Source organism: Carcharhinus amblyrhynchos, chromosome 3, assembly GCF_965287045.1.
Source record: "Carcharhinus amblyrhynchos chromosome 3, sCarAmb.v2.hapA, whole genome shotgun sequence".
Classification (NCBI taxonomy): Eukaryota; Metazoa; Chordata; class Chondrichthyes; order Carcharhiniformes; family Carcharhinidae; genus Carcharhinus; species Carcharhinus amblyrhynchos.
Genome location: NC_137326.1, coordinates 123,428,117 through 123,455,306, shown reverse-complemented (window position 1 = coordinate 123,455,306; position 27,190 = coordinate 123,428,117). Strand labels below are relative to the sequence as shown.

General features: G+C 43.7%; 1 protein-coding gene across 1 annotated transcript in view; it reads left to right on the top strand.

The window, feature by feature from the left end:
- The window catches only part of pcolce2b (procollagen C-endopeptidase enhancer 2b), a 40,400-nt gene extending 15,920 nt beyond the window's left edge, over positions 1–24,480 (top strand). The window contains exons 4-9 of the mRNA XM_080185954.1: positions 2,689–2,813; positions 9,069–9,205; positions 12,235–12,383; positions 15,256–15,339; positions 21,979–22,146; positions 24,341–24,480. Of these exons, the coding sequence (XP_080042080.1) occupies positions 2,689–2,813; positions 9,069–9,205; positions 12,235–12,383; positions 15,256–15,339; positions 21,979–22,146; positions 24,341–24,471 (794 nt within the window). The 3' untranslated portion in view covers positions 24,472–24,480. The remainder of the gene's footprint in view (positions 1–2,688; positions 2,814–9,068; positions 9,206–12,234; positions 12,384–15,255; positions 15,340–21,978; positions 22,147–24,340) is intronic.
- Positions 24,481–27,190: the final 2,710 nt, after the last annotated feature.

Below are 27,190 nucleotides of genomic sequence, written 5' to 3'. Positions count from 1 at the left end.
TCTTGGTGAGACTTGACAAGGAATGCTGGCAAACTATTCAGCCATGGGGAATAGATGGGGGTGGAAGTCACAGATGAGCCAAATCTTATCCTTGCTCAGTGACCACACCTGAACGCTTCCAGCAAAAGGCACCTGATAATCTTAAGGAGGAGAAAGCCTGATCCATTTCCTCATTAGGGTCCCAAGAACATTGGTCAGAATTTGACCACCCCATCCACCACAGGAATCAGAGCAGGTGTGGGGCGGACAATGGAAAAGTTTGTTGGCCTTAGAGAGGATTTTACACTTTTGGGATGAGCAAGGCTGTAAAATCTCACCCATTGAGTCCAATTGTAGTGCTCTCACTGAAGTTTCAGCTGAAATTGGTATATCCATGGACTGGACATTGGAACATTAACATTTCTGATCTGTATTACTCAAAGATTCTCCTCAGCAATTCTGCTTTCAGTATGCAAAAGAGCCAGCAAAAGCTGTACAAATTTGTCATGTCAGTAGAATACTGAACATGAAGGCAGCAAATAACATATTTTACAGACTCACTAATGATAGTCACCATAATGTTCATATTTCATGCAGGTAACATCAACATCATGAATCCATTCTGAATTGTGACGTGGCTGTCTTAAGGACTTTGTCAATATGAGCACCTAGAAAATGTGATAGGGCGACATAGTGGCACAGTGAACGCCAGGGACTTGGGTTCGATTCCCTTATTGGGTTACTGTCTGTGTGGAGTTTGCACATTCTCCCTGTGTCTGCATGGGTTTTGTCTAGGTGCTCCAATTTTCTCCCACTGTCCAAAGATGTGTGGATTAGGTGGGTTGGCCGTGCTAAATTGCCCCTTAGCGTTAGGGGACTAGCTAAGATAAATGCATGGGGTTGTAGGGATAGGCTGGGATTGTGGCTGGTGCAGACTTGATGGGCCAAATGACCTCCTTCTGCACTGTAATGATTCCATGAAATGTTGGAACTGTGTCAGCTATGATTGTTCACATGAAATTTCTTTATCCATTCTTCCAACAAAGATGGTAACCCAATTAAGCAGTAATATTCTCCTGGAAGCTCATATACAACCAATGACCACTTACATAAGGTAAAGGGGAACCAATAGATGTACTATTTCTTTCCAAAAGGGTAAGGGCACAAGATAAAAACTCACGGTGTTGGGGGTAATAAGGTGGCATGGATAGAGAGGATTAGATAACTGGCTGAAAACAGGATTTTCCACCCATGCTTTGCTGCAGCAAATGTGGTCTGCCATTGGCCAGCAGCGGGATCTTCCAGTCCCTCCACTGTCAACAGGGTTTCCCATTGTTCACACCCTCTGCCACTGGTGAACCTGCACCATTGGGTCGCCATTGGCAGGACCTGAAGATCCCACCGACGGGAAAGGCCCAAAAATCCCACCCTGGATAAATGGGTGGGACTTTCAGGTTGGTAAGCTGTAACTAGTGGGGTGCCACCGGGATGGGTGTGGGGCCTGAACTATTCACAAGACATATTAATGACTTGGATGGAGGGACCGTACTGCGGCCTAATTTTCTGACAATATATAGGTGGGAAAGCAAGTTGTGAGGAGAACACAAACAGCATAGAAAGGGATATCGATGGGTTAAGTGAGTGAGAAAAAGTTTGGCAGATGAAGTATAATGTAGGAAAATGTGAGGTTGTTCACTTTGGCAAGAAGAATAGAAAAGCAAAATATTATTTAAATAGAGACAGAGTGTGGGATTTCACGGTAGGAGCGGGGCTGTCAAATGCTCACATTGTAGTTTCAAAGAAATGTCAAAGTAAATGAACACTTAGTGAAGGATAGTTCATTTTTAAAAATTTGCCAGTGACTATTGGTAAGGGTTTTCTGTGTTATTGCCTCCCATGTGCTATAGTGGAAAAAAAACAAAACATACTGTAATAAGTCCTCAGATGCAGCAGCCCCTTCACCAACATCCCTTTATTTACAAATCTGACAACAGCATACAGAGTTCTTTCAGTTAGCCATCTACACTAGGAGTGCCAGAGGAACTGACACTCTGGTTACGTATGAAGCAAGAGGCTCCCTGATTGGCCCATCAATTTGGCTGTTAATCAGGGACATCTTTTTGTGGACCTTTAATCAGAGAATTTATATTCTACCAGGCCCACCTCAATTGCTTGATTAAAGTCATACTGACTCTATGAACCCTTTATGGAGAACACAATTTATTGGGAATATTAGCGCTAAGGCCTCTGTACTAAATGGAAGATTTCCGTGGCTGAAAATTTTGACAGGAATCGAATATCTCGTTTACATGGGGATTGCTGCTGAGAACAAGTTGGTGACACCAGCGAATACTTTCCACTGTAAAAGCTGTCCTGTTGATGCTTCCAGTCAGTCTCCACACGCATTGGATGATTAAAATAAACATGCACATGTTAGCATGAGCTCATTTTTAAGTAGTTAGTGTGTTGATGGTGGCTGGGACAAGTCTTGTCCGGTAAAAAAACAACTTATTTGGCAGTGCAGAGTGTCCACCAGCAGAAAGCACCTAATGTGAAAGGAATTGACTTGAGATTGCTGAAGGATGAAATGTTAGCATAATGATTTTGCCACATCCTAAAAAGCTTTGCAATGCGAGCATGATTAGATTTGAGTTCAAATGCTCATTGCTGAACGGATAATTGTAACATTTTTATCCCAATCACCTACAGATGATCAGTTTTGTGGCGGTCGTTTGGAAAAATCACCTGGATCCTTTAAAACACCCAACTGGCCAGACCATGACTACCCAGCTGGAGTTTCCTGCTCATGGCACATAGTGGCACCCAAACATCAGGTAATGGTTATTGAAATATCTAAAGATGTCTTATCTCATGAATTCACAGCAATGGCATGATTCTTTCCACAAGGTCTCAGTTGCCTTGAATTTGAAAGATGCAGGTTATTGGACTGAGCCGAGTCCTTAAGCAGACTTGCCTGGCATCAATGTGGCACAGTGGTTAGCACTGCTGCCTCACAGTGTCAGGGACCCGGATTTGATTCCCGGCTTGAGTCTCTGTCTGTGTGGAGTTTGCACGTTCTCCCCGTGTCTGCAGGGGTTCCTCTGGATGCTTCGGTTTCCTCCCACATTCTGAAAGACGTGCTAGTTAGATGAATTGACCTGAACAGGCGCTGGAGTGTAGCGAATAGGGAAATTTCACAGTAACTTCATTGCAGTGTTAATGTAAGCCTTACTTGTGACTAATAATAAATAAATTTTAAACTGCATTGCATTGGATGTGCGAGAGAATAACTGGATCAGAGCCCAGGCGATGCAGGAGGTCAGACACTTAACACTTTCCCCTCCCCAGGTTCTGGATTTAAATCCAGCCCACACTGACTGAATGAAAATCTGTCCTGTGCTTGACCTGTCAGGGTGCTACACAAGAGGGCTTTGGCCAATTTCAGTCCCATTCCTATTGTGTTCAGGCCCACTGTATGAAACTACCCCTAATTTGCCATGGTATACATCGTCTTTGGAAAGGCCACAGGATGGCTGGTGCAGGTAAGATAAAAACATTCCATTTGTGCAGTACAAGGTACTGCTGGGGTGGTGGGGAATGAGGCAGGTTTTGGGGGCAGAGTAATGGAAGTTTTATTCTGCACCTGACTTTGCTATCCCTGAGCTGGTGTGCTGGATGCCTGATGTAGGAAGCACTTTGCCTCTGAACACTACCTTGATTAGTCCAAAAATAGAGGAAAAGAATGAGAGTTTAAGCAGGATATTGTTGTAGCCTTAAGGCTAGAATTTCTTCATTGATTTTATATATGTTTTCAGGGAGTTTTGGGATGAGTGCTGTCGCCTGTATAAACATTCCTAATGTGGGTATGCCGGCGTTGGACTGGCGTAAACACAGTAAAAAGTCTGACAACACCAGGTTTTAGTCCAACCTATTTATTTGATAATATACTCACAAGCTTTTCGAGCTTGAAAAGCTTGTGAGTATATTATCAAATAAATAGGTTGGACTAAAACCTGGTGTTGTCAGACTTTTTACTGTGTAAACATTCCTACCCTTAGAAGTCAGTTTAGCGATTTCCTGCCAGAAGTGATGGAGTGGCAAAAAGCTCAAAGCAGAAGAGAGTTTAAAGGCTGAATGAGGTACCAGCAAAAATTCTGAACCTTCCCTGTCACTGCTTCTCATTTACTCCTTCCGGTTGCTGCTTTTCTGTGTCGATTGTTGCCTTTTATCCAGGACCTTCCCTTTACGCCCCTTGTGTATGCCACACAGAGGACTGTGGACATTTCCTTTGGGAATCCCCCTTACCCTATGTTGCCCGGATGAAGATGAATAGAAAATGAAGAACGGGGGAAATAAATCTTCCAAAGAGCACGCTGCAACCATTCACTGGGACCCTAATGACCAAAGACATAGTCCGAGCTATTCTATTCCATTCTGATCATTAAGGAGTCGAGGGCAGGAAAGTGGACATGAGGAATATCGGAACAGTCATGATCCTACTGAATGGCGGAGCAGGCTCGAGGGGCCGAATGGCCTACTCGTGTTCCTATTTCTAATGGTCTTCTGCTGACTGAAGTTTTCAATTTATTAAGGCAAACCGATATGGTAGATTAGAGAAACTATTTCTCCTGGTTGGGAAGTTTAGGACTTCGAGGAAAAGTAATAATAAAAATAGAGCCAAGCCTCTGAGCAGTGAAATTAAATAAACACTTCTTCAAGTAAGAGTGGTAGAAGTTTGGAAATCTTTTTCACAAATGGATGCCAGATAAATGGTTAATTTTTATATAGAGTTTGTTAGATGTTTGCTAGCCAAAGCTGTGAGGGATATGAGGCAAAGGCTGGGGAATAGAGTTAGGTCACTGATCAACCATGGTCTCATTGAAAGGCAGGTTAATCCGACGTTCTAATAACCAAAGATGTGGCTTGATGCTGGAGTAATACTTAAAGAAGATGTACTTCGATTGGGACATCTTTGACTGAGTCATAGGCCAGAGCCACTATTTCCCCATTATCTTTATAATTTCATAGCATCCCTACAGTGCAGAAGGAGGAGGTCATTTGGCTCATCAAGCCTGCATCAGTAACAATCCAGCCAATGCCCTATCCCTGTAACCCACATTGCTAATCTCCCTGACACTAAGGGGCAACTTAGCCTGGCCAATCAAACTAACTTGTGCATCTTTGGAGTGTGGGAGGAAATCGAAGTACGTGGAGGAAACTCACGTAGACATGGAGAGAACGTGCAAACTTCACACAGACAGTGACCCAAATCCATAATTGAACCCTGGTCCCTCACGCTGTGAGGCAGCATTGCTAACCACTGTGCCACCACCTGGTCATTTCAGGCCATATCTAAAGACATTGGCAATCTTTTTTTGGTAAGAAGTCTTACAACACCGCCTTAAAGTTCAATAGCTTTATTTGGTAGCACTAGCTTTAGCACTAGCACTAACCTGTTGGATTTTAATCTGGTGTTGTGAGACTTCTTACTGTGCTTATCCCAGTCCAATGCTGGCATTTCCACATCATGGCAACCTTTTTTTTAACACAGTGAGTTGTTATCATCTGGAATGCACTGCTGAAAGGGTGGTGGGAGCAGATCAAATAGTAACTCTCAATAAGGAATTGGAAACACATTTGAAAAGGATAAAAAATGCAGGGCTTTGGAGAAAGACCTGGGGTGTGGGACTAATTGGAAAACCCTCTCAAAGAGCTAACACGAGCATGATAGATTGAATGGTCTCCTTCAGCATTATATGAATCTATAGCTAACTAATCTGTTGTACACAGATTAATCAGGAAAATGATGAATGAATTGTTTGCTATGCCCAGTGATTTGATTTTGCTGAGATCATTTCTTTTTTGGGAAAAAAGAGTGTAATCCCAGCTATTTGCTGAAAGAATTCAATTTCCAATAAAAGATATTTAGATCATAGAACCCTACAGTGCAGAAAGAGGCCCTTTGGCCCATCGAGTCTGCACCAAACACAATCCCACTCAGGCCCTACCCCCATATCCCTACACATTATACCCACTAATCCCTCTAACCTATGCATCCTTGGACACTAAGGGGCAATTGCTTAGCATGGCCAATCAACCTAACCCACACATCTTTGGACTGTGGGAGGAAACCCACGCAGACAGGAGGAGAATGTGCAAACTCCACACAGACAGTGACCGAGCCAGGAATCGAACCCATGACCCTGGAGCTGTGAAGCAGCAGTGCTAACTACTGTGCTACTGTGCCACCCATATTTATTCTATACAAGAGTCAACAAAGCAAACATGAATTAACAGGCAAATTGCAGTTGATTATAAACTATAAATCACACAATAAATGGTGGATACAACTAAGACAGGTCCTACTCAGCATACATGTCATCAATCTCAATTCATAAGGTCCTTCAAAACTCTGTCCAAAATTCCTCACAAAAAGCTCCAGCTCCCCTTCTGCTAGGATTTATCCCAATCCTCAGCCGACAGCAGTACACAACCAACCTGACTTCCACGGTCTTCACCAAAAGTGGCTCTGCAGAACCTTCTCAATTCTGCTCAGGATGGTCTGAATGATGTACATCCACCAAAGTTATCTTCAAGTAACAAAAACAGCCACAGTGACTGCATATTTGTTGATGTTCCATTTCTCGATCTAGCCTGTCTCCTTCAGCCTGCCTGTACTGTGCTATTGGGATCATCATCTGAGCTCTGATGACTCTGTATCCTTTATAGGGTTTCAACTAGCTTCAGTTTCAACTAGCTTCAGCTGCAGAGCAGAGAGATCTCGGGGTACATGTGCATAGCTCCCTGAAAATTGGCACCCAGGTTGATAAGGTTGTTAAGAAGGCGTACGGTGTGTTAGCTTTTATTGGTAGAGGGATTGAATTTCGGAGCCGTGAGGTCATGGTACAACTGTACAAAACTCTGGTGCAGCCGCACTTGGAGTATTGCGTACAGTTCTGGTCACCGCATTATAAGAAAGATGTGGAGGCATTGGAAAGGGTGCAGAGGAGGTTTACCAGGATGTTGCCTGGTATGGTGGGAAGGTCTTATGAGGAAAGGCTGAGGGACTTGAGGTTATTTTCATTAGAGAGAAGAAGGTTACGAGGTGAACAAATTGAGGCATACAAGATGATCAAAGGATTGGATAGGGTGGACAGTGAGAACCTTCTTCCTCAGATGGTGATGGCTAACACGAGGGGACATAGCTTTAAATTAAGGGGTGGTAATTATAAGATGTCAGAGGTAGGTTCTTTACTCAGAGGGTAGTAAGGGCATGGAATGCCCTGCCCGCAGCAGTTGTGGACTCGCTAACTTTAAGGGTGATCAAACAGTCAGTGGATAGGCATATGGATAACATTGGAATAGTTTAGGTTAGAGGGTCATTAGATTGGTTCCGCTGGTCGGCACAACATTGAGAGCTGAAGGGCCTGTACTGCGCTGTAATGTTCTATGTTTTCCCCAGAAGATTTGGTTTCTAACCTCAATTTCAATCTTATGTTGGGATTCTCCGATGTCACCTGCAGCTCCGATCCTGCTGCTGTGATTGGATATTTGGCTATACTCTGTTCTCGCTGACCACGGTGGAAGGGCGTACGAGATCAGATCATTCCAGCCTTAGGTTCTTTAGCAACTGGAAGGGTTTCCTATCTCAGTTTTCCTTTTCATTTTCCCTTTTCAATTAGGGTCTGTGTCAAGAAAATAAATAACTTTGAAATCGTGGATCCCATCACACAAGTCATTAGATCAGCTTCCCTGTGAACTTTCAACACTGCTACAATGGTCACTAACATTCTACAGAGAGGAAGCATTCCAAAATTATAAAGACTTGTTGATTGACCCAGTGTGAGCACGCACGCTTCTTTCGTCAATCCCATTCACTTTTACAAGAACTTTTACAAGTTGTGCAGCTTGTTTGTGACCAATAGCCCTACACCTCCCACATTGGATGGGATTTTCCGCCCCCCCCCCGCTCCCATTACGGTGCATTTTGCGACAGTGGAAGTGGCCCACCATTGGCCAGCAGTGGGATCTTCTGGTCCTGCCACTGTTAACGGGGTTTCCATTGACGATAACCCTCAATGGGCGAGGAGGGTGGGGGGGTTACTGTCAGGAGGGCCACAAGATCCTGCAGCGGGAGCATCCGGAAAATCATGCCCACTAATGCTTCCTCAAAAGCAAAATACTGCGGATGCTGGACATCTGAAATAAAAACAGAAAATGCTGGAGCAGGTCAGGCGGCATCTGTGGGGAGAAACAGTTAACATGGTGACAATTCATCAGAACTTAATGCATGTATTCCTGGACACTGGTACCTAAACTGAGCAGGAAAAAGATAATAACCTTGTTCTCTCAGTTCTGCGGCGGCCTAAGCAATGCCACTTAAGGGAACACAGTAAGAAGTCTGACAACACCAGTTTTAAGTCCAACCGATTTATTTGATAGTAAACTCGCAAGCTTGCGAGTTTACTATCAAATAAATCGGTTGGACTTAAACCTGGTGTTGTCAAACTTCTTACTGTGTTTACCCCAGTCCAACGCCGGCACCTCCACATCATGACTTAAGGGAACACCAGAGGCTACAAATATTGGATAAGTTCCAAACCATTATCCACTTTCTAAAACTGACTTTGACGCAAAGTCAGAAAGATTTCACTCTCATTCATTTATCATTGCACATCAATTTTGTTTGTTGATTGAATGACACGCTGTCAGTCGATGAGTAATGGGAATTTGCCTATCAATGACTTTCTTGCACTCCATTTAAAAAGTTAAAGCTTATTCATTAGTCACGAGTAGGCTTACATTAACACTGCAATGAAGTTACTGTGAAAATCCCCTAGTTGCTACACTCTGGCACCTGTTTGGGTACACTGAGGGAGAATTCAACAAGGCCAATGCACCCAACCGGCTTAAGTTTAAGGTTAATAATGTAGAGTCTGACTAGATAGTGAACGGAATAACATGGCAAATTCAAGCTCAGTGAGCTTTGAAGATCTTTGCAAAAAAAATACTGACACTGCAGTTAAGCTGTGGGTAAAGCAAATGCCTGCATTCATCATTTGATGTTCATTACTTCCAACCTTCAACAGATAATCGAATTAAAATTTGAAAAGTTTGATGTTGAAAGGGACAACTACTGCCGATATGATTACGTTTCTGTGTTCAATGGTGGTGAACATGATGAAGCAAAAAGGATTGGAAAATACTGCGGAGACAGCCCGCCAGAGTAAGTGATATTGTTACAATTTCTTTTGTCTGTGTTTTTCTGCTTCCTTCCCTTCTGGTCATAGCATTGTAGAGTGGTTTCTGCACACAACGGGGACATTTGGCTCACTAAGTCTGTACCGGTCCTCCCCAAGAGCAATTCAACAACTCCCACTTACCCAGTCCTTTCCCATGCCGCTGCAAATGTTTTATTTTTTGGTGCTTATCGAAGTATCTTTAAAATCTGCTTCCATCACCCTCTCACGTAGTGCATTCCAGCTCCATGTTGCTTACAAAAAGATTTTCCCACATTGCCTTTAGTTCTTTAGGCATTCACGTTAAATCTGGGTCCTCCACCCAAGGGAACGGTTTCTCCCCACCTACATCCTCTCGACCCTCATGATTTTGATCATTGCTGTCAAATCTCCTCTCAACCTTCACTCAAACAGTCCTGGTTTCTCCAATTTACCCTCGTAACAAAAGTCTCTGAAACCATTCATGTAAGTCTTTGCCACATGCTGCCTAAAAGTCTCCCCATTCTTTGTACATTGCAAATTGGACACTATGATGTGGAGAGAACTCTCCACTCACCAGGCAAAGGGGCAAACCCCAAAAGCTAGTGGGTTTACAATCAAATAAACTTTAACCTGGTGTTGTGAGACTTCTTACTGTAATTGGACACTGTGCCAGTTAAGGAAGAACCGGTGTTTTATACAGGTTTATCATAACGCTTCAGAAATCATTTCAATGGTACTCACTGCTGTGCCTTTCTCCAAATGGCACATTTCCTAATGGCCGTACATTGAGTGGAACTGAGGCTTTAGAAGGTTCTGGTCAGACCACATTTGGAGTATTGTGAGCAACCTTGGGCTCCTTTTCCAAGGAAGGATATGTTGACCTTGGAGCAGGTCCAGAGGAGGTTCACAAAGATGATCCCAGGAATGAAAGGCTTAACGCTTGAGGAGAGTTTGAGGACTCTGAGTCTGTACTCAATGGATGAGGGGGGATCTCGTTGAAACTCCCAGAATACTGAAAGGCCTGGACAGAGTGGACATTGAGAAGATGTTTTCATTAGTGGGAGAGTCTAGGGTCAAAGGGCACAGCCTCAAGGTATAGGGACAACCTTCTGGATGAGGAGTTTCTTCAGCCAGAGGGTGGTGAATCTGTGGACCTCCTTGTCACAGAAGACTGTGGAGGCCTGGTCATTGAGTGTATTTAAGACAGAGACAGATAGGTTATTGATTAGTAAAGGGATCAAAGGTTACAGGGGAAAGGCAGGAGAGTGAGGTTGAGAAACATATCAGCCATGATTGAATGGCAGAGCAGACTCGATGGGCTGAATGGCCTCGTTTTGCACCTTAATCTTATGGTCTAACTAATAAGATTCCCAGAGTAGCTCAACATCCCATCAGACCCATCCCCTAAATTGACTGGACGTGACATGCACAAGAATTGATATTCATGAATTATGTCATAAGTGTGAAAAGACATTCCCACTTGGGAACCTTGGGCTGAGACCTTGGGGCAAGCACAGTCGGCAAATCCTGTCCTTGGTGTGTGGCCAGAGGAGCCTGAATACGATCAGAGAGCTGACGGGGATTGAAAGACTGCACAAGGAAGTGATCAGAGACCTGAGGGGTGGTTGGAGTAGGGGAGTGCTTGGGGGTGAGGTGGGGCAGGTAGTTGGAGTGGAGGTGGGGTTGGAGTAGGGGAGTGCTTGGGGGTGAGGCGGGGCAGGTAGTTGGAGTGGAGGTGGGGTTGGAGTAGGGGAGTGCTTGGGGGTGAGGTGGGGCAGGTAGTTGGAGTGGAGGTGGGGTTGGAGTAGGGGAGTGCTTGGGGGTGAGGTGGGGCAGGTAGTTGGAGTGGAGGTGGGGTTGGAGTAGGGGAGTGCTTGGGGGTGAGGTGGGGCAGGTAGTTGGAGTGGAGGTGGGGTTGGAGTAGGGGAGTGCTTGGGGGTGAGGTGGGGCGGGTAGTTGGAGTGGAGGTGGGGTTGGAGTAGGGGAGTGCTTGGGGGTGAGGTGGGGCAGGTAGTTGGAGTGGAGGTAGGGTTGGAGTAGGGGGTTTGAGCAGTTGCAGGATGGGTCAGAACAGAGAGATCTGGCCAGGGGTGAAAGTGAGGGTGCTGGAGGGAGAATCATGTGTGGGAGGCTATCGCCTGTAAGGCTTCATCTGGGTGTTTAAATAATTACTGTGGAGTTAGAAGTAATTCTTTTACCTTCTAACTCTTTCAGAGTAACTATCAGGGTAAAATTGGCAGAACCATCCAAAGTTAGTGATTTAAATTGTCGGATGCGTCCCAGCCTGATGCAATTGTTCAGGGGAAGTTAGTGCTTCATAGAAATTGTACAAACCCTTTGGCCTAGCAAGTCTGCACCAACAACAATCCCACCTGGCCCTATCCCCGTAACCCCACATATTTACCCTGCTAATGCCACTAACCTATCTGGGACACAAAGGGGCAATTTAGCATGGCCAATGCACCTAACCCACACATCTTTGGACCATGGGAGGAAACTGGAGCCCCCAGAGGAAATCCACGCAAACATGGGGAGAACGTGCAAACTCCACACAGACAATGACCCAAGCTGGGAATTGAACCCAGGTCCCTGGAACAATGAGGCAGCAGTGCTAACCACTGTGCCACCATGCCACCCACTTCTGGACCATTGCCAGCGAAACACATACATGGGAACTTACTGGATGAATTCCCCAGCGCCCCCCCAGTACTCCCCAAATGTGATGCTGGGAACCAGGCTGCTATGGGTGATTATCAGATTTAAAATACTAACTAACCTGCTTAGAATGGGTTAGTTGTCCACCCACTTTCCTGTCTTCAGATAAAGCTGAAAAAGAGTCATGTTTAGGCCAGGAATCAGATTTTTAAGACTTTAACCTGAACCAAAAAGATTTGTTTTCTTGTGGGTTAGAAATCTCCCGTATTTCTTGCCATATGCAGTTTATTTATTAGCTTGATAAATGTTGGTGCTTAACTCAGTGTCGTTCATTGCCAGCTCAGTTAATTGTGTTTCTTTGTGTTTTGCTGTGGGGTAGGCCAGTTCTGTCCCAGGGGAATGAAATTGTCGTGCAGTTCCTGTCAGATCTCAGTGTCACGGCTGATGGGTTTCTGGCTCATTACAAATTCAGGTCGAAAAAATTTCTCAGCATGACATCTGCACCAATCACAGTGCCAGCAACAACAAGTAAGTCCCGCGAGGTTAAATATTGAGATGACAAAGGACGGTGAGGCCTGGCTGGGTTTTCCTGCCGTATTTTAAAAATAAATGGATGGTGATGTGGGTTCTCCCATCCTGTCAGCAGCTTAGGTTTTTGAAAGGTCGGAACACTGTTTTTAAAAGTAAAAACACACAAACAGCACCCCCATCCACAAAATTCCCTCCCCCTCCCCCCCACTTTAGCAATGCCCAAGCAGTGCCAGGGAACTACAGGGCAAGACCCTCCCCCTCCCTGGGGACTGTATTCACCTGTGTGCCGCTGGTGGGTTCTTTCTGTCAGCTGTATATCAATGTGCCACCAACGTGACAGTCTAACGTGGGCGGGACAATCTCGCACGTTCAATTAGATGTAGATATTGGGATCCCTGTTATGTCATTGTCTGGAGTCAATCAGAGTCATAGAGGTTTACAGTATGGAAATAGGCCCTTTGGCCCAACTTGTCCATGCCATCCAGTTTTTACCATTAAACTAGTCCCAATTGCCTGCATTTGGCCCATATCCCTCTATACCCATTTTACCCGTGTAACTGTCTAAACTTCTTAAAAGATAAAATTGTACCCACCTTTATTACTGCCTCTGGCAGCTTGTTCCAGACACTCACCACATTCCGTGTGAAAAAATTGCCTCTCTGGACACTTTTTTATCTCTCCCCACTTACCTTCGACCTATACCTCTAGTTTTAGACTCCCCTACCTTTGGGAAAAGATATTGACTATTTAGCTGAACTATGCTCCTCATTATTTTGTAGTCTTCTATAAGATCACCCCTAAGCCTCCTACCCTCCAGGGAAAAAAGTAGAAGTGAAGAGCTGCAGTAACCTTTAGCGCCACTGGCATAGGGAGCTCACCGTATCCCCAAGGAAGCAATTCACCTTGCATTAGAGTGCATAGCTCCCCGATAGTCTCCTTGGTGAGGTGTAGCCTCTTCACAGATATTCTCACCAACATTGGTAGGTATGCCATCCTGGCCAAAAACTCCCAGATGTGCTGAGCGCCCGTATCTGCCTCTGCCAGGCTGCCAGGCATCCTGCAGTTATGCTTTCTCCTGTTGCAGTAGCTGGGCTGAAGCATAGTGTTTCTATGTAGAGTTGATCCCCTCCAGTGCTCAGGGATGAAGGTGAATGATTCCCACTGTGCAACACTGTGGTACAATGTTGTCTGTGCCATCATGCCATTGTAATGTAAAGGTTTCAGCACAGCAAGGGTTATCATGGATTGGAGAATAACGCTGCCCATGGGATAATGTATCGAGTCACACACAGTAATAGACTGAGAGAACAGTCCTGAGAGAACACTCTAGAAGCAGCCTATGGCAGCAGCATCACACATGCTAGTAACCTGGGATCTGTAAATAGTTAAAAGACTAACGCACAGTCCATATTTAAACGCACAAGTCTCAAGATTTCATCATTGAAACATCTAAATAATACAACAAATATTGGCTCCCTTTCTTTCAAAGCAGCCTCTGAAATGCCCTCCCTTTAGGGACTGGAGTATATAATGACACTTCCCAGTGAGTGGCCCCCTTGTCCTTAGGCTAAGCACTGTCCTGTTAAGTTTTGGAACTAATGTTTTAGGTTTAGTCACTTCCTACCTCGGACTCTGCTCCTTAGAGTGTCAAGATTATCAAGTGTCAACACAGAGGAAAAAATCTCCAAAGACAATGCAGCTCACTGTGACGTGACCACAAGTCAAAAGAGCTCTCACAGTGTGGAGGGTAAGGCACTTAGAGTTGGTGGCATTCAATGGTTATCGAAGGATTGTGTTTAATGTCAGCTTCATTTAATTGGGAGGCTGCATTAAACCCAAGAAATTGTATCTGCGTTGCATGTAAGTGGTCAATTGTAAATATTTTATGAGGTTTCCACGGAAAGCAGGCAAACCTCTGGCTTTCATTCCCCCAGCCCACCCTTCCCTACCATGCTGCCGATATAATTGGGAGCTGGTCTCCAGCCACTGGGGTTCTGATGTGTGGTGCCCTGAGCAATTATCCGAGCCCATTGTACCCGCCCCAGCAAGTACCACAAAATCCACTCCGAGTTATTAGGCAGGATATGATAGTGCTCTGGAATTGTTTTGCAATGCTGAGCTGCTGGCCTCAACAATTGTTACCACATGATCCAGGAAATGTGTCGAATGTTCTTGATTTGCTGTTCGTATGTGTGTGTTTTGATCATGGGTGATCCTACCTTGAAACATAGAAAACATAGAAACATAGAACATTATAGCACTGTACAGGCCCTTTGGCCCTCAAAGTTGTGCCAAGCTATGTCCAATCCCAAGATCAAGCTATCCTTTCCCTATAATTCTGGAGTGCTCCATGTGCCTATCCAATAATCGCTTGAAAGTTCCTTGAAGTAGGAAATGTTGTATTTGAGGGTTAACATAGCAAATTTTAGTTACAGTAATAGGAAGAGCACAGTATTTTATTCATTCATGGGACAGGGCATCACTGACAAGCCTTTATTGCCCATCCCTAGTTGCCCAAGGGCAGCTGAGAGTGAACCACAATGCTGTAGCTCTGGAGTCACATTTAGGCCAGTCCTGGCAAGGACAACAGATTTCCTTCTCTGAAGGACATTAGTGAACCAGATGGTTTATCCGACAATGGTTTCATGGTCATCAGTAGATTCTTAATTCCAGGTTTTTTTTATTCCACCATCTGCCCAGAACATGAGCTGAGTTTCTGGATTAATAGTCTAGCGATAATACCACTAGGCTATCGTCTCCCCATATGGGAGGCAAACAATCGTAATTCTAATAAGAATTATTCATAGAAACGTTTCTGGTTATCATTGCCTGTCTGTCTAAACACTGTATCCTGCACTTTGTTTTTAAGCTGTGAAACCTACCGTACCTCCTTGCCAGTTGAAGTGTAAGAAAACTGGGACCCTCTGGAGCAATTACTGTGCCAGTGACTTTGGTAAGGAAAACAGACTTTCCCTAATGTCAGAACATTCTGTCTGTGTATCTGTGAATGGAAGGGTTAGTGTTTTTGTTTTGCTGTATATCGTCTCCAACTCGATCACTTCTAAGTTTCAATCCCAAGGGCTTCATTGAAATCCCTTCTTATGAAACAGGGGATCTATGTTTAAAAGGAAATAAATAAAAAGCACCAAATATAAAGTGAACTGTCAGTATGTGAGATGTGTTTATTCTGTTACGGTTTTTGGCATGCTGTCACATTGAGCTGTTCCCTCTACACTACGGTACACTTGTCATGTTGTGCTCACTTCCCGTAGATTGCCACATATAAGTTGAGTCGATTTTTTTTGGCCCCAAAAATCATGTTTTTGCAAATACTTGGCATATAAGTCAATCCCTCCCCTAGTCAAGCATGACGTGTTACCCCTGACCTGTAGTCCACCTCAATCTCTCATCCCACAAATGGATGTTTTGCATGTCTTATAACTGGGTGCATGGAATCGATCAGATGATGTGGGCTGGCTGTGGGAGTTTAAGATACAATCACAGAGAGCAGACCCTAATGTGGCGAACGACAAAGCTGGCGACCACCCACACCCCATGGTTTACTTTTATAGTTGACGAATAAGTGGATCTCCATTTTTGGAGGCATATATTGAGGCTTCAAGTCTAATTATATACTGACAATGATGGTAATAGCTAAAATACATCATGTGGTGTAATACTATATGAATACAGCCCAAAGGTTCCAGATTGGTCTGTTCTGAATCAACTACTGTCAGCAACTTTTCTTTATTCTGTTGTTGGATATGGACCTCGCTGGCAATATCAGCATTTTGTTGCCCATCACAAGAGTTAAGTATGTCCCTTGGCAGGCATGTTTCCAGCTGGGTGGAGTAGGTAATGACATTTAACAATGTGGATTTCTTAGAAAATGAACTCCCAGATTAAGGGAACCTGCGTATGTACATAATGAGGAGTGTCAGGGTTACTACAGTTTGAAGTTTATTTATTAGTGTCACACATAGGCTTACATTAACGCTGCAATGAAGTTACTGTGAAAATCCCCTAGTTGCCACTCAGTACCTGTTCGGGTGCACCGAAGGAGAATTTAGCCTGGCCAATGCACCAAACCAGCACATCTTTTGGACTGTGGGAGGAAACCGGAGCACCCAGAATAAACCCACACAGACACAGGGAGAACGTGCAGACTCTACACAGACAGTGACCCAAGCCGGGAATTGATCTTGGCACTGTGGAACAGCAGTGCTAACCACTGTGCCGCCGTGCTGCAGCGGTTTATACTCTGTCTAAGCATTGTTTACAATGGAGATAAATCTGGGGCGGCATGCTGGTGCAGTGGTTAGCACTGCTGCCTCACAGCGCCAGGGACCCGGATTCCACTGTCTGTGTGGCATTTGTATGTTGTCCCGGTGTCTGTGTGGATTTAGAGAGAAGAAGGTTAAGAGGTGACTTAATACAGGCATATAAGATGATCAGAGGATTAGATAGCGTGGACAGTGAGAGCCTTTTTCCTTGGATGGAGATGGTTAGCATGAGGGAATATAGTTTTAAGTTGAGGGGTGATATAGAACATAGAACATTACAGCGCAGAACAGGCCCTTCGGCCCACGATGTTGCGCCGACCAGTTTTTTTAAAAAAAAACACTGACCCACTAATCTAAACCAATCCCTTTTCGTCCATAAACCTATCCACAGATCTCTTAAACGCCCCCAAACTAGGCGCATTTACAACTGCAGCAGGCAGGGCATTCCAGTCCCTCACCACCCTCTGGGTAAAGGACCAACCCCTGACATCCGTCCTATAACTACCCCCCCTTAATTTAAAGCTATGCCCCCTCGTGCTAGCTTTCTCCATCCGAGGAAAAAGGCTATCACTGTCCACCCTATCTAAACCTCTAATCATCTTATATGTTTCAATAAGATCCCCTCTTAGCCGCCTTCTTTCCAGCGAAAACAACCCCAAATCCCTCAGTCTCTCCTCATGGGACCTCCCCTCCATACCAGGCAACATCCTGGTAAACCTCCTCTGCACCCTCTCCAAAGCCTCCACGTCCTTCCTGTAATGTGGGGACCAGAACTGCACACAGTACTCCAAGTGCGGCCGCACCAGAGTTGTGTACAGTTGCAACATGACGCTGCGACTCCTAAATTCAATCCCCCTACCAATAAACGCCAAGACACCGTATGCCTTCTTAACAACCTTATCTACTTGATTCCCAACTTTCAGGGATCTATGTACACATACACCTAGATCCCTCTGCTCCTCCACACTATTCAAAGTCCTCCCGTTAGCCCTATACTCAACACACCTGTTACTCCTACTGAAATGAATTACCTCACACTTCTCCGCATTAAACTCCATCCCCCACCTCGCGGCCCAGCTCTGCAACCTGTCTAAGTCACCCTGCAAACTATGACACCCTTCCTCACAATCTACCACACCTCCGACTTTGGTGTCATCAGCAAACTTACTAATCCACCCAACTATACCCTCATCCAGATCATTAATAAAAATTACAAACAGCAGTGGCCCCAAAACAGGTCCCTGAGGCACACCACTCGTAACCGAACTCCATGACGAATATTTACCATCAACCACCACCCTCTGTCTCCTATCTGCTAGCCAATTCCTGATCCAAGTACCTAGATTACCCCCAATCCCATACATCTGCATTTCCTGCAGAAGCCTACCATGGTGAACCTTATCAAACGCCTTACTAAAATCCATATATACCACGTCAACTGCCTTACCCCCATCCACCTCTTTGGTCACTTTCTCAAAGAACTCAATAAGGTTAGTAAGGCACGACCTACCTGCTACAAAACCATGCTGACTGTCTCTAATCAATTCATTACTCTCCAAATAACTATAAATCCTATCCCTAATAATTCTTTCTAAAACCTTGCCCACAACAGAAGTAAGACTCACCGGTCTATAATTCCCGGGGAAGTCTCTGTTCCCCTTCTTAAACAATGGGACAACATTCGCTGTCCTCCAATCTTCCGGTACTATACCAGAGACCAACGATGACCTGAAGATCAGAGCCAGAGGCTCTGCAATCACCTCTCTTGCCTCCCAGAGAATCCTAGGGTAAATCCCGTCCGGACCAGGGGACTTATCTATTTTCAAGCCCTCTAGAATATCCAGCACATCCCCGGTATCAACTGCAATACTGTCTATTTTACACCCCTGCACCCCAGTGTCCTCCTCAGCTACATTCATGTCCCCCTGCGTGAACACCGAAGAGAAATATTGGTTCAATGCCTCTCCAATCTCTTCCGGTTCCACACACAACTTCCCTCTACTGTCTGTAACTGGCCCTAATCTTGCCCTAACCAACCTTCTGTTCTTGACATACCTATAGAACGCCTTAGGATTCTCCTTAATCCTATCAGCCAAAGTCATCTCATGTCCTCTTTTAGCCCTTCTTAACTCCCTCTTCAACTCCCTCCTAGCCAATCTAAAGCTTTCTAATGCACTACCTGAGCCCTCAAGCCTCATCCGAACATAAGCCTCCTTTTTCTTCCTAACCAACGAATCAACTTTTTTAGTGCACCACGGTTCCCTAGCCCTACCAAATCCTCCTTGCCTGACAGGGACATACCTATCACAGACCCGCAGTAGCTGCTCCTTGAAAAAACTCCACATTTCGGACGTTCCCAGTCCCTGTAATCTCCTAGTCCAACCTATGCTTCCTAATTCTCTCCTAATAGCCTCATAATTACCCTTCCCCCAGCTGAAACTACTGACCCGAGGTTCATGCCTATCCCTTTCCATCACTAAGGTGAACGTAACCGAATTGTGGTCACTATCACCAAAATGCACACCAACTTCCAAGTCTAGCACCTGGTCTGGCTCATTACCGAACACCAAATCCAATATAGCCTCACCTCTAGTTGGCCTATCTACATACTGAGTCAAAAAACCTTCCTGCACACTTTGAACAAAAACTGATCCCTCTAACGAGCTAGAGCTATAGCAATTCCAATCAATATTAGTAAAGTTAAAGTCCCCCATAACAATTACCCTATTACTTTCACTCCTAACCAGGATCGTCTCCGCAATCCTTTCCTCAACCTCTCTAGAACTTTTTGGAGGTCTATAAAAGACTCCCAGCAGGGTGCCTCTCCTCTCCTATTTCTAATCTCCGTCCATACTACCTCAACAGACAAGTCCTCATCAAACTTCCTCTCTGACACTGTGATACAGTCCTTGACCAATAATGCTACCCCTCCCCCCCTCTACCTCCTTCTCTACTCCGACTAAAGCATTTGAACCCCGGGACCTGCAACATCCATTCCTGACCCTGCTCTATCCATGTCTCTGAAATGGCCACAACATCAAAGTCCCAGGTACTGATCCACGCTGCAAGTTCATCCACTTTATTGCGAATACTCCTCGCATTAAAGTATACGCATTTCAAACCCTGCTCCGCCCCAGTCCCATGATGCCGTGCATTGCAGTCCCCATCTATGCCCCCCTCACTTTCACCCCCTCTACTCAGGATCCCACCCCCCCTCCGAATCAGTTTAAACCTCCCTGCATAGCCTTCACAAATTTACCCCCCAGGATATTTGTTCCCCTCTGGTTCAGGTGTAGACCATCACTCTTATAGAGGTCCCACCTTCCCCAGAATGAGCCCCAATTGCTCAAGTACTTGAACCCCTCCCTCCTGCACCATCCCCTCAGCCACAAGTTCAAACTTTCCCTCTCTCTATTCCTCTCTAAACTATCCCGTGGCACAGGCAAGAGTCCAGAGATAACCACTCTGTCTGACTTGGCCTTTAGTTTCCACCCCAACTCCATGAATCTCTGCTTAATATCCCCTTCCCTTAGCCTCCCTATGTCATGTGTCCCCACATGAATTATAACTTGGGGTTGATCTCCCTCTCCCCTAAGAGTCTTGAATATCCTCTCTGATACATCCCGGACCCCAGCCCCTGGTAGGCAACACACCAGCCCTGAGTCCCTACCATTACTACCGACTCTCCTATCCGTCCCCTTAACTGTGGAGTCCCCAATCACGAGGCCCAATCTTTTGCATCCCCTAACCACCTGAGCTTTTACAATAGGCTCACCCCCAGAGACCTGCTCCCTTTGGCTATCCCCAGTTGATTCCTCCTCAACTGTAGCCTCCAGGACCGAAAACCTATTTTGGAGGGGAACAGCCCCAGGGGATTGTCCCCCCACTTGCCTCTTTCCCCTCCTCTTGGCAGTGACCCAAGACTGATTTCTAGGAGTGACTATCTCCTTATAACTCCTATCAATGTCCGCCTCTGCCTCCCAAATTATGCGGAGTTCCTCTAATTCCACCTCCAGCTCCTTTACACGCTCCTCCAGAAGCTTCAATCTAACACACTTCTTACAAGTAAAATCCCCTGAAACACTACTGGAGTCCCTCACCACATACATCCCACAGGAGATGCAGCACACTGCCTGAACTGCCATCCCTGAAACAATTACCAGCAGAAAAAAAAACTTTCCCACACTTATAATTTAGGTTAGAGGAGGTGGGAGGGTGGGATTCTCTTATATATATATATATATAGGACAGATGTCAGAGGTGAGTTCTTTACTCAGGCATGGAATGCCCTGCCTACAACAGTAGTGGACTTGCCAACATTAAGGGCATTTAAATGGTCATTGGATAAACATATGGATGATATTGGAATAATGTAGATTAGATGGGCTTTAGATTGGTTTCACAGGTCGGTGCAACATTGAGGGCTGAAGGGCCTGTAGTGCGCTGTAATGTTCTATGTTCTATTCCGAGTGCTCCTGTTTCCTCCCAGAGTCCAAAAGGTGTGCTGATTAAGTGCATTAGCAATGCTAAATTCTCCCTCAGTATACCCAAACAGAAGTGTGGCGACATGGGGATTTTCACAGTGAATTCATTGCAATGTTAATGTAAACCTATTTGTAACTAATAAATAAATAAATTTGGTGAAGGGACACCAGTCTAGGGGGAATTATTTCAGGGCAAGTAAAGTAGGGCCACCCCACCAACTTCCTGCCTTTTGCACTTTGGCTGGTGACTCGAGACTTCCGGGAGGTTCTGTTGTAGTGTGTAAGTCAGGTTATTGAGTGTCGTAATGGGTTACTGTTTCTGTGGTTGACAATCTGCTGTGCGCCAATCATTTTCATAGCAGAGGGAGGTTGGGGAGTGGTAGGAAATCAGCCAGAGTTCTTATTCTCAGTTGCTGTCCAGAGACCCTACTGGCATTTAGGCAAATATACGCCTGGATGTGGTGTTCACATTGTCAACACTGTCTTAAGCACACACAGAATGAGTCATGACTTGACTGAGGTGTTAGAGATTAGAAAAAATTAGAAATAAAGGAAGTCACTTTTTATTTTAGGAAGGATAATATCCTTAAATGTATCATAAACCACTTCCACCACTGTTGGAAGAAACTAGCTTTAGGTAAGGATTCATGTGAGGATAACGAGGTGCTACTTATTTTACCCATAACTTCAAACAATGTTTGAGAATACTGATTAACGTACGAGAGCAAAATCAAAGTCTATTTACTGTGTGGTGATTTGAGGAACAGAAATTTCGCTGTAAATTTTATTTTTAAATTTGGATGCCTACTCTTTTGTCTCTTTCAGTGTTAACTGGCACAGTTATAACTGCTCTAACACGAAACGGCAGCATTCACACAACTATCTCTGTTATAAATATTTACAAAGAAGGCACAATGGCAATCCAGCAAGCAGGGAAGAACATGAGCGTCAGGATCATTTCAGTCTGTAAAAAGTGTCCCATTGTTAAACGAGGTGAGTTTTGCTATTTGGAAGGCTCATTTGTTGCATGCCTGGTGATTATTTTAAACCAGTAATTCCTCTGCTAAAGTAGCAAGCAGAAGATTGTCCAATAGGAGTTTTAAGCATTTGTCTGCTAATATTACCGACAGTAGTTTCTACACTGAGCTGAGAATCATAGAGCCCCTATAGTGCTGAAGGAGGTTGTTTGGCCCATTGAGTCTGCACCAGCCACAGTTCCACCCAGGCACACTCCCCAGCAGCACTGGGAGTTTGGAAATAACGCACATCATATAAATGTACCCGATACATTAGTACATTGGCCACACTGCAGAGAGAATGCTGCGTTCATTGTTGAGCATGCAATTCTGGAACAAGATATTAAAGGTTTTGGGAACATATCAGATTCATTGAGATGATGCCAAGTGTGGGAACCTATCGTTCAGAGGGGAAAACTGAGGCACTGGAGCTAATTCCACCAGAGCACCAATGAAAAAGAGTAAAAGCAAATTATTGCGCATGCTGGAATCTGAAACCCAAAGAGAAAATACTGGAAAATCTCAGTAGGTCTGGCAGCATCCATAAGGAGAGAAAAGAGTTGACGTTTCGAGTCCAGATGACCCTTTGTCAAAACTGCCATCTGCATCAGCTCTTTTCTCTCCTTACAGATGCTGCCAGACCTGCTGAGATTTTCCAGCATTTTTTCTTTTGGTTAATAAGAGTAAGTTGTTTGTGACATATTGAGGAACACTAATGGGATTTATTGGTGACTACTTCCTTTGTTTGGAGAGTCGGTGATGAGAGGGTTATCAAGTCAATAAGAATGTGTAAGTGATTTTAAAAAAGACTCGACGGGAAGATGGAATAAATTAAGGAATGGTGGTTGGATAATATTCAAAAGCCCCGTAACTAAGAAAACCAGTTTCTTGCCTGCCAAAAAGTGCTTAAAGCATTATCATCGGTTTCCTTCATACTGATTTGAATAGAAATAACAGAACTATGGAAGGAAGCTGTTTATTCCATCATGACCATGTAAATTATGTGTTAAGAGGAATTGAAAATTAAACCTGTTGTTTCACTCTCCCCACAGCCTTGTATCTTTTCTGCTTAAAATGATCTAATTTCTCATTTAAAAGATGCAATGACATCTTTCTCGAACATGTCACGTCAGAGTATTCCAACAATGCAGCAGTTTTTTGGAACTCACTTTAATTTCTTAGTTATAATATGAAATTGATGAAGCCTTTTTATTAATACCCAAGTGGATGATCGGAGCTTTGCTTATTCACTTAATCAGAACCCGTTAAGAGTCTGAAGAAGAGTCACACCGACTCAAAGGCTGGAATTTTATCACCCTGCCCACCATGGAATCCGAGTGGATGAGGGACAGACAATGGAAATGTCCGTTGACCTCGGGTGGGATTTTAGTTTCAGGATGATCGAGGCTATAAAATCCTACCCAATATGTTAACTGTATTTCCTCTCTCCACAGATACTGCCAGATATTTTGAGATTTTCCTGCGTTTTCTGTTTTCATTTCAGATTCCAGGATCTGCAGTATCTTGCTTTAATCTCATAAGAATCAACTTCTTTTTACATATTTCACAAATGTTGGGGGGGAGGGGGGAGGACAATGGTTATTATTGCCAGGCTATTAATTCAGAAATTCCGCTAATATTCTGGGGACCCGGGTTCGAATCCCACTATGGCAGATGGTGGAACTTGAATTCAACAATAAAAATCTGGAATTAAGAATCTACTGTTGACCATGAAACCATTGCTGATTGTCAGAAAAACCCATCTGGCTCATTAATGTCCCTTAGGGAAGGAAATCTGCCATCCTTACCTGGTTTCTCAACTGCCCTCCAAGGGCAAGTAGGGGTGGGCAATCGATGCTGGCCGGTGATGCCCACATTTCACGAATGAATGAAAAAAAACAAATATTTATCTTATGGAAGAAAAATGGCTCCTGATCTAAAGAAACTCAAAGTTGAATTCCCTTTAAGACTAACCTTCTAATTCGGTGGCCCCTCAGTTTGAGATTGGGTTCCTGCTACACAGCTCAGATTTACCCAATAATCAAACTGCTGCGCCAAATAAATTGCCAATCGGAGTACAACTGATGAAATGTGTTTTGTAACCAATTAATTATCCTGTACAGCTTCTAAAATTAAAGTTCTGCTTAAAGGCCTTCTTGCTCTTGTTGCAGGACTGAACTACATCTTCATGGGCCAAGTGGATGAAGCAGGCAGAGGGAGAGTGCTTCCCAACAGTTTTGTCGTGCCTTACAGATCAAAGAACCAAAGGTTTCTGAGCAACTTGAAGAACAGACGATGCTAAACGCACAGTGACAACAGAGACTATTATCTTTTATTTATGGTGCTGGAAATCGTCTAGCAATAGTTTTCTTTAACTGATTACAAAGTGCACTTCCTAACAGATAGGTGGCTTTCTGCTGGTAAATAGAAGCATTCAAATGTAAAGTTGGTGAAATGTGTGTAGCTAAAGTGCTGCCAGGAGCTTGGCTGTCTGCAATGGATATACCAATCCTTCCACCGACAGAAAACAAAGTCTGAACAGTATGATTAGCCCCAAAGTCTTGTTGAGTTTGGAACTGTCTTTATTTATAACAATGCTGACAGAAATTGAACCTATGTTTATCCCCTGTACTTATATATTGTTATAGATTATATAGGTCTCAAGTGCAATAACTTAAAGTACAGCAATGATCAGTGATGTTTTATGACTAGTTTGTTTGTAATTGGTGTTTTATTTTTATGTTTCTCCAACAGTCACTCTTTGCATAATGTATCTGCTGCTTAATAAAAAAAACTTATTTGGAAATGCTGAATGCCCAAAAGTCACCATTTCAAGAACTATGTCAGATAATCGTGTCATGTGTGTAGTCAGGTGAGAGATATGAGAGTCTTAAGGGTTCATTTCTCCTCCCATTCAAATGGTGCAATAAACCTGGCAATCTGCTCAGTAGTTATGCGGACCCTCTACCATGTTAAACCACTTTTGTGTTCCTATTTGCAGTTGGTAGCCCTCTAAGACTTCAACAGGATATGAACAGATTGATGAAGTGTGCAGCTCAATGATAACTTTCAAAAGGAAATTGGATTAATCTTTATGGGAAATAAAGTTACAGGGTTTTGGGGGAAGGTTTACAGAATTATGAGGGAAAACGTTACCAGGTTAGGGGGAAATGTTCAAGTTATGGGGAAATGTTAAGGGTTATGGAGGCAGAAGTTATTGGGTTCTGGGTAAAATGTTACAGAGTTATAGAAGGAAACATTTGCAAAGTTAGAGAGGAAATGTTACAGGGTTATGGGGGAAAGGTTATGGGGAAAATGTTACAGAGTTATGGAAGGAACAATCTGCAAAGTTATGGGGAAATGTTGGTGAAAAGTTACAGGGTTATGGAGAAAATGTTACACAGTTATGAAGAAATGTAACAGTTATGGGAAAAATTACAGGGTTATGAGGAAAACATTACAGGACTATGGGTAAATGTTACAGGATTATGGGGAAGTTTACAGAGTTATGGAAGGAAATATTTGCAAAGTTGGGGGGAAAAGTTATAGGGAACGAGTAGGACAATGGAACTAATTAGATAGCTGTTTCAAGGAGTCAACCTGATGGCAGAATCATCTTCTGTTTGTGCTGCTTCATGAAATGATTTTAATATGGATCATGTGAGATAGGTGAAAATACATGAAGAAAGTGTAATTTGAATGATAGTCAAATTCCTGTCCCTGGAAAGTAGGTAACCTGCTGCAATATGACATGGACATTCTGCTGCAGAAATGTTTTGTCTTCATGAAGTACTTCTTCATTATTATCAAGTTACTTAAAAGATATCACTAAATTTCAACCTAAATATTAACATCTCGTCCATGATTTTACAACCTTTTTCTTTAATTTAAATAGCTGGCATTTCAAATGTGATTTGTTACAGATTCATCACACATTCTGACTCGTGCAAATCCTAATTTCTCTTAAGTATAAAAAAAAGTTGACACAAGCCCATTTAACACTCACAGCTAATTTTACTTCAGTCAGTAAAGACAGGGATGTCTCACCATCAAGGCATAAATAATTCTTTCATTGTTAAGCTGGAAGAAAATATAATCTGCATTTATAAAATGTCAACCATCGAAATACATCCCAAAGTGCACTATATGAATTTTGCCATTGAAGGCTGTAACCTTCTGTACAATTCTACATTACTAAAGTCACAAATCACATCCAATTCCTTCTCTTCTAGCTTAGGTATTAACTGTCTTACAAAATTCACCCTTCTGGATTGTTGTGCATCAGTACGTCACCATCAGATTCTGTAGGGTGAAATCTGACTTGGACAGTGATACAAAATTTCAGTGAAATTGAATACTGGAGGCAGGCTATGCCAGGATGGCAAATGCCATAAGGCCCATTTTATGTCTGAGCATATGGTGAATTCATTCCCCTGTTGCTACTGGAGTCTGACATGCCACCAAAACAGAAGAAAATGAGTTCCAAATCTTTAACCAGCACCTTCAAAACACTAGAGCACTAACATCGCAGAACAGAGTCTTTGCTCGCTACTGCTCTTAGCCACAATTGTTGCGAAACTTCCATCAAGTCTCAGAATAGCTTAATACTTTGTCAGGTCCAGTCTAATGTAAATTGCTCAGACAATGCTCAATTAATTAGATTATTACCATGTTTTGACATACTTTGACTCTGCCCATTATACTAACTTACTGCCATGAGATAAGTGCTTAGATCAACTCTGAAGATTCAAATTTACTGCTTATTTCTGGCCCACTTATTAAACTTCCTCTGAAAATGTACTGTTGCCCAGTTCTGCTATCTCTCGTCCCAGGAGCAAGAAATCAGGGCAGAAATCTATTTTGAATTTTGTTTCAAGGCAAGCGAGGGCAAAAGAAGCATATACTGACAAGAGCACCCCATTCTTAGTCATGCACACAGATATGCAACTCTGCTGTCTCGATGGTAAACATTTGTTTGAAATCTCTTTGTCTGCAATTTTAATGATAATATAACCTGTTTC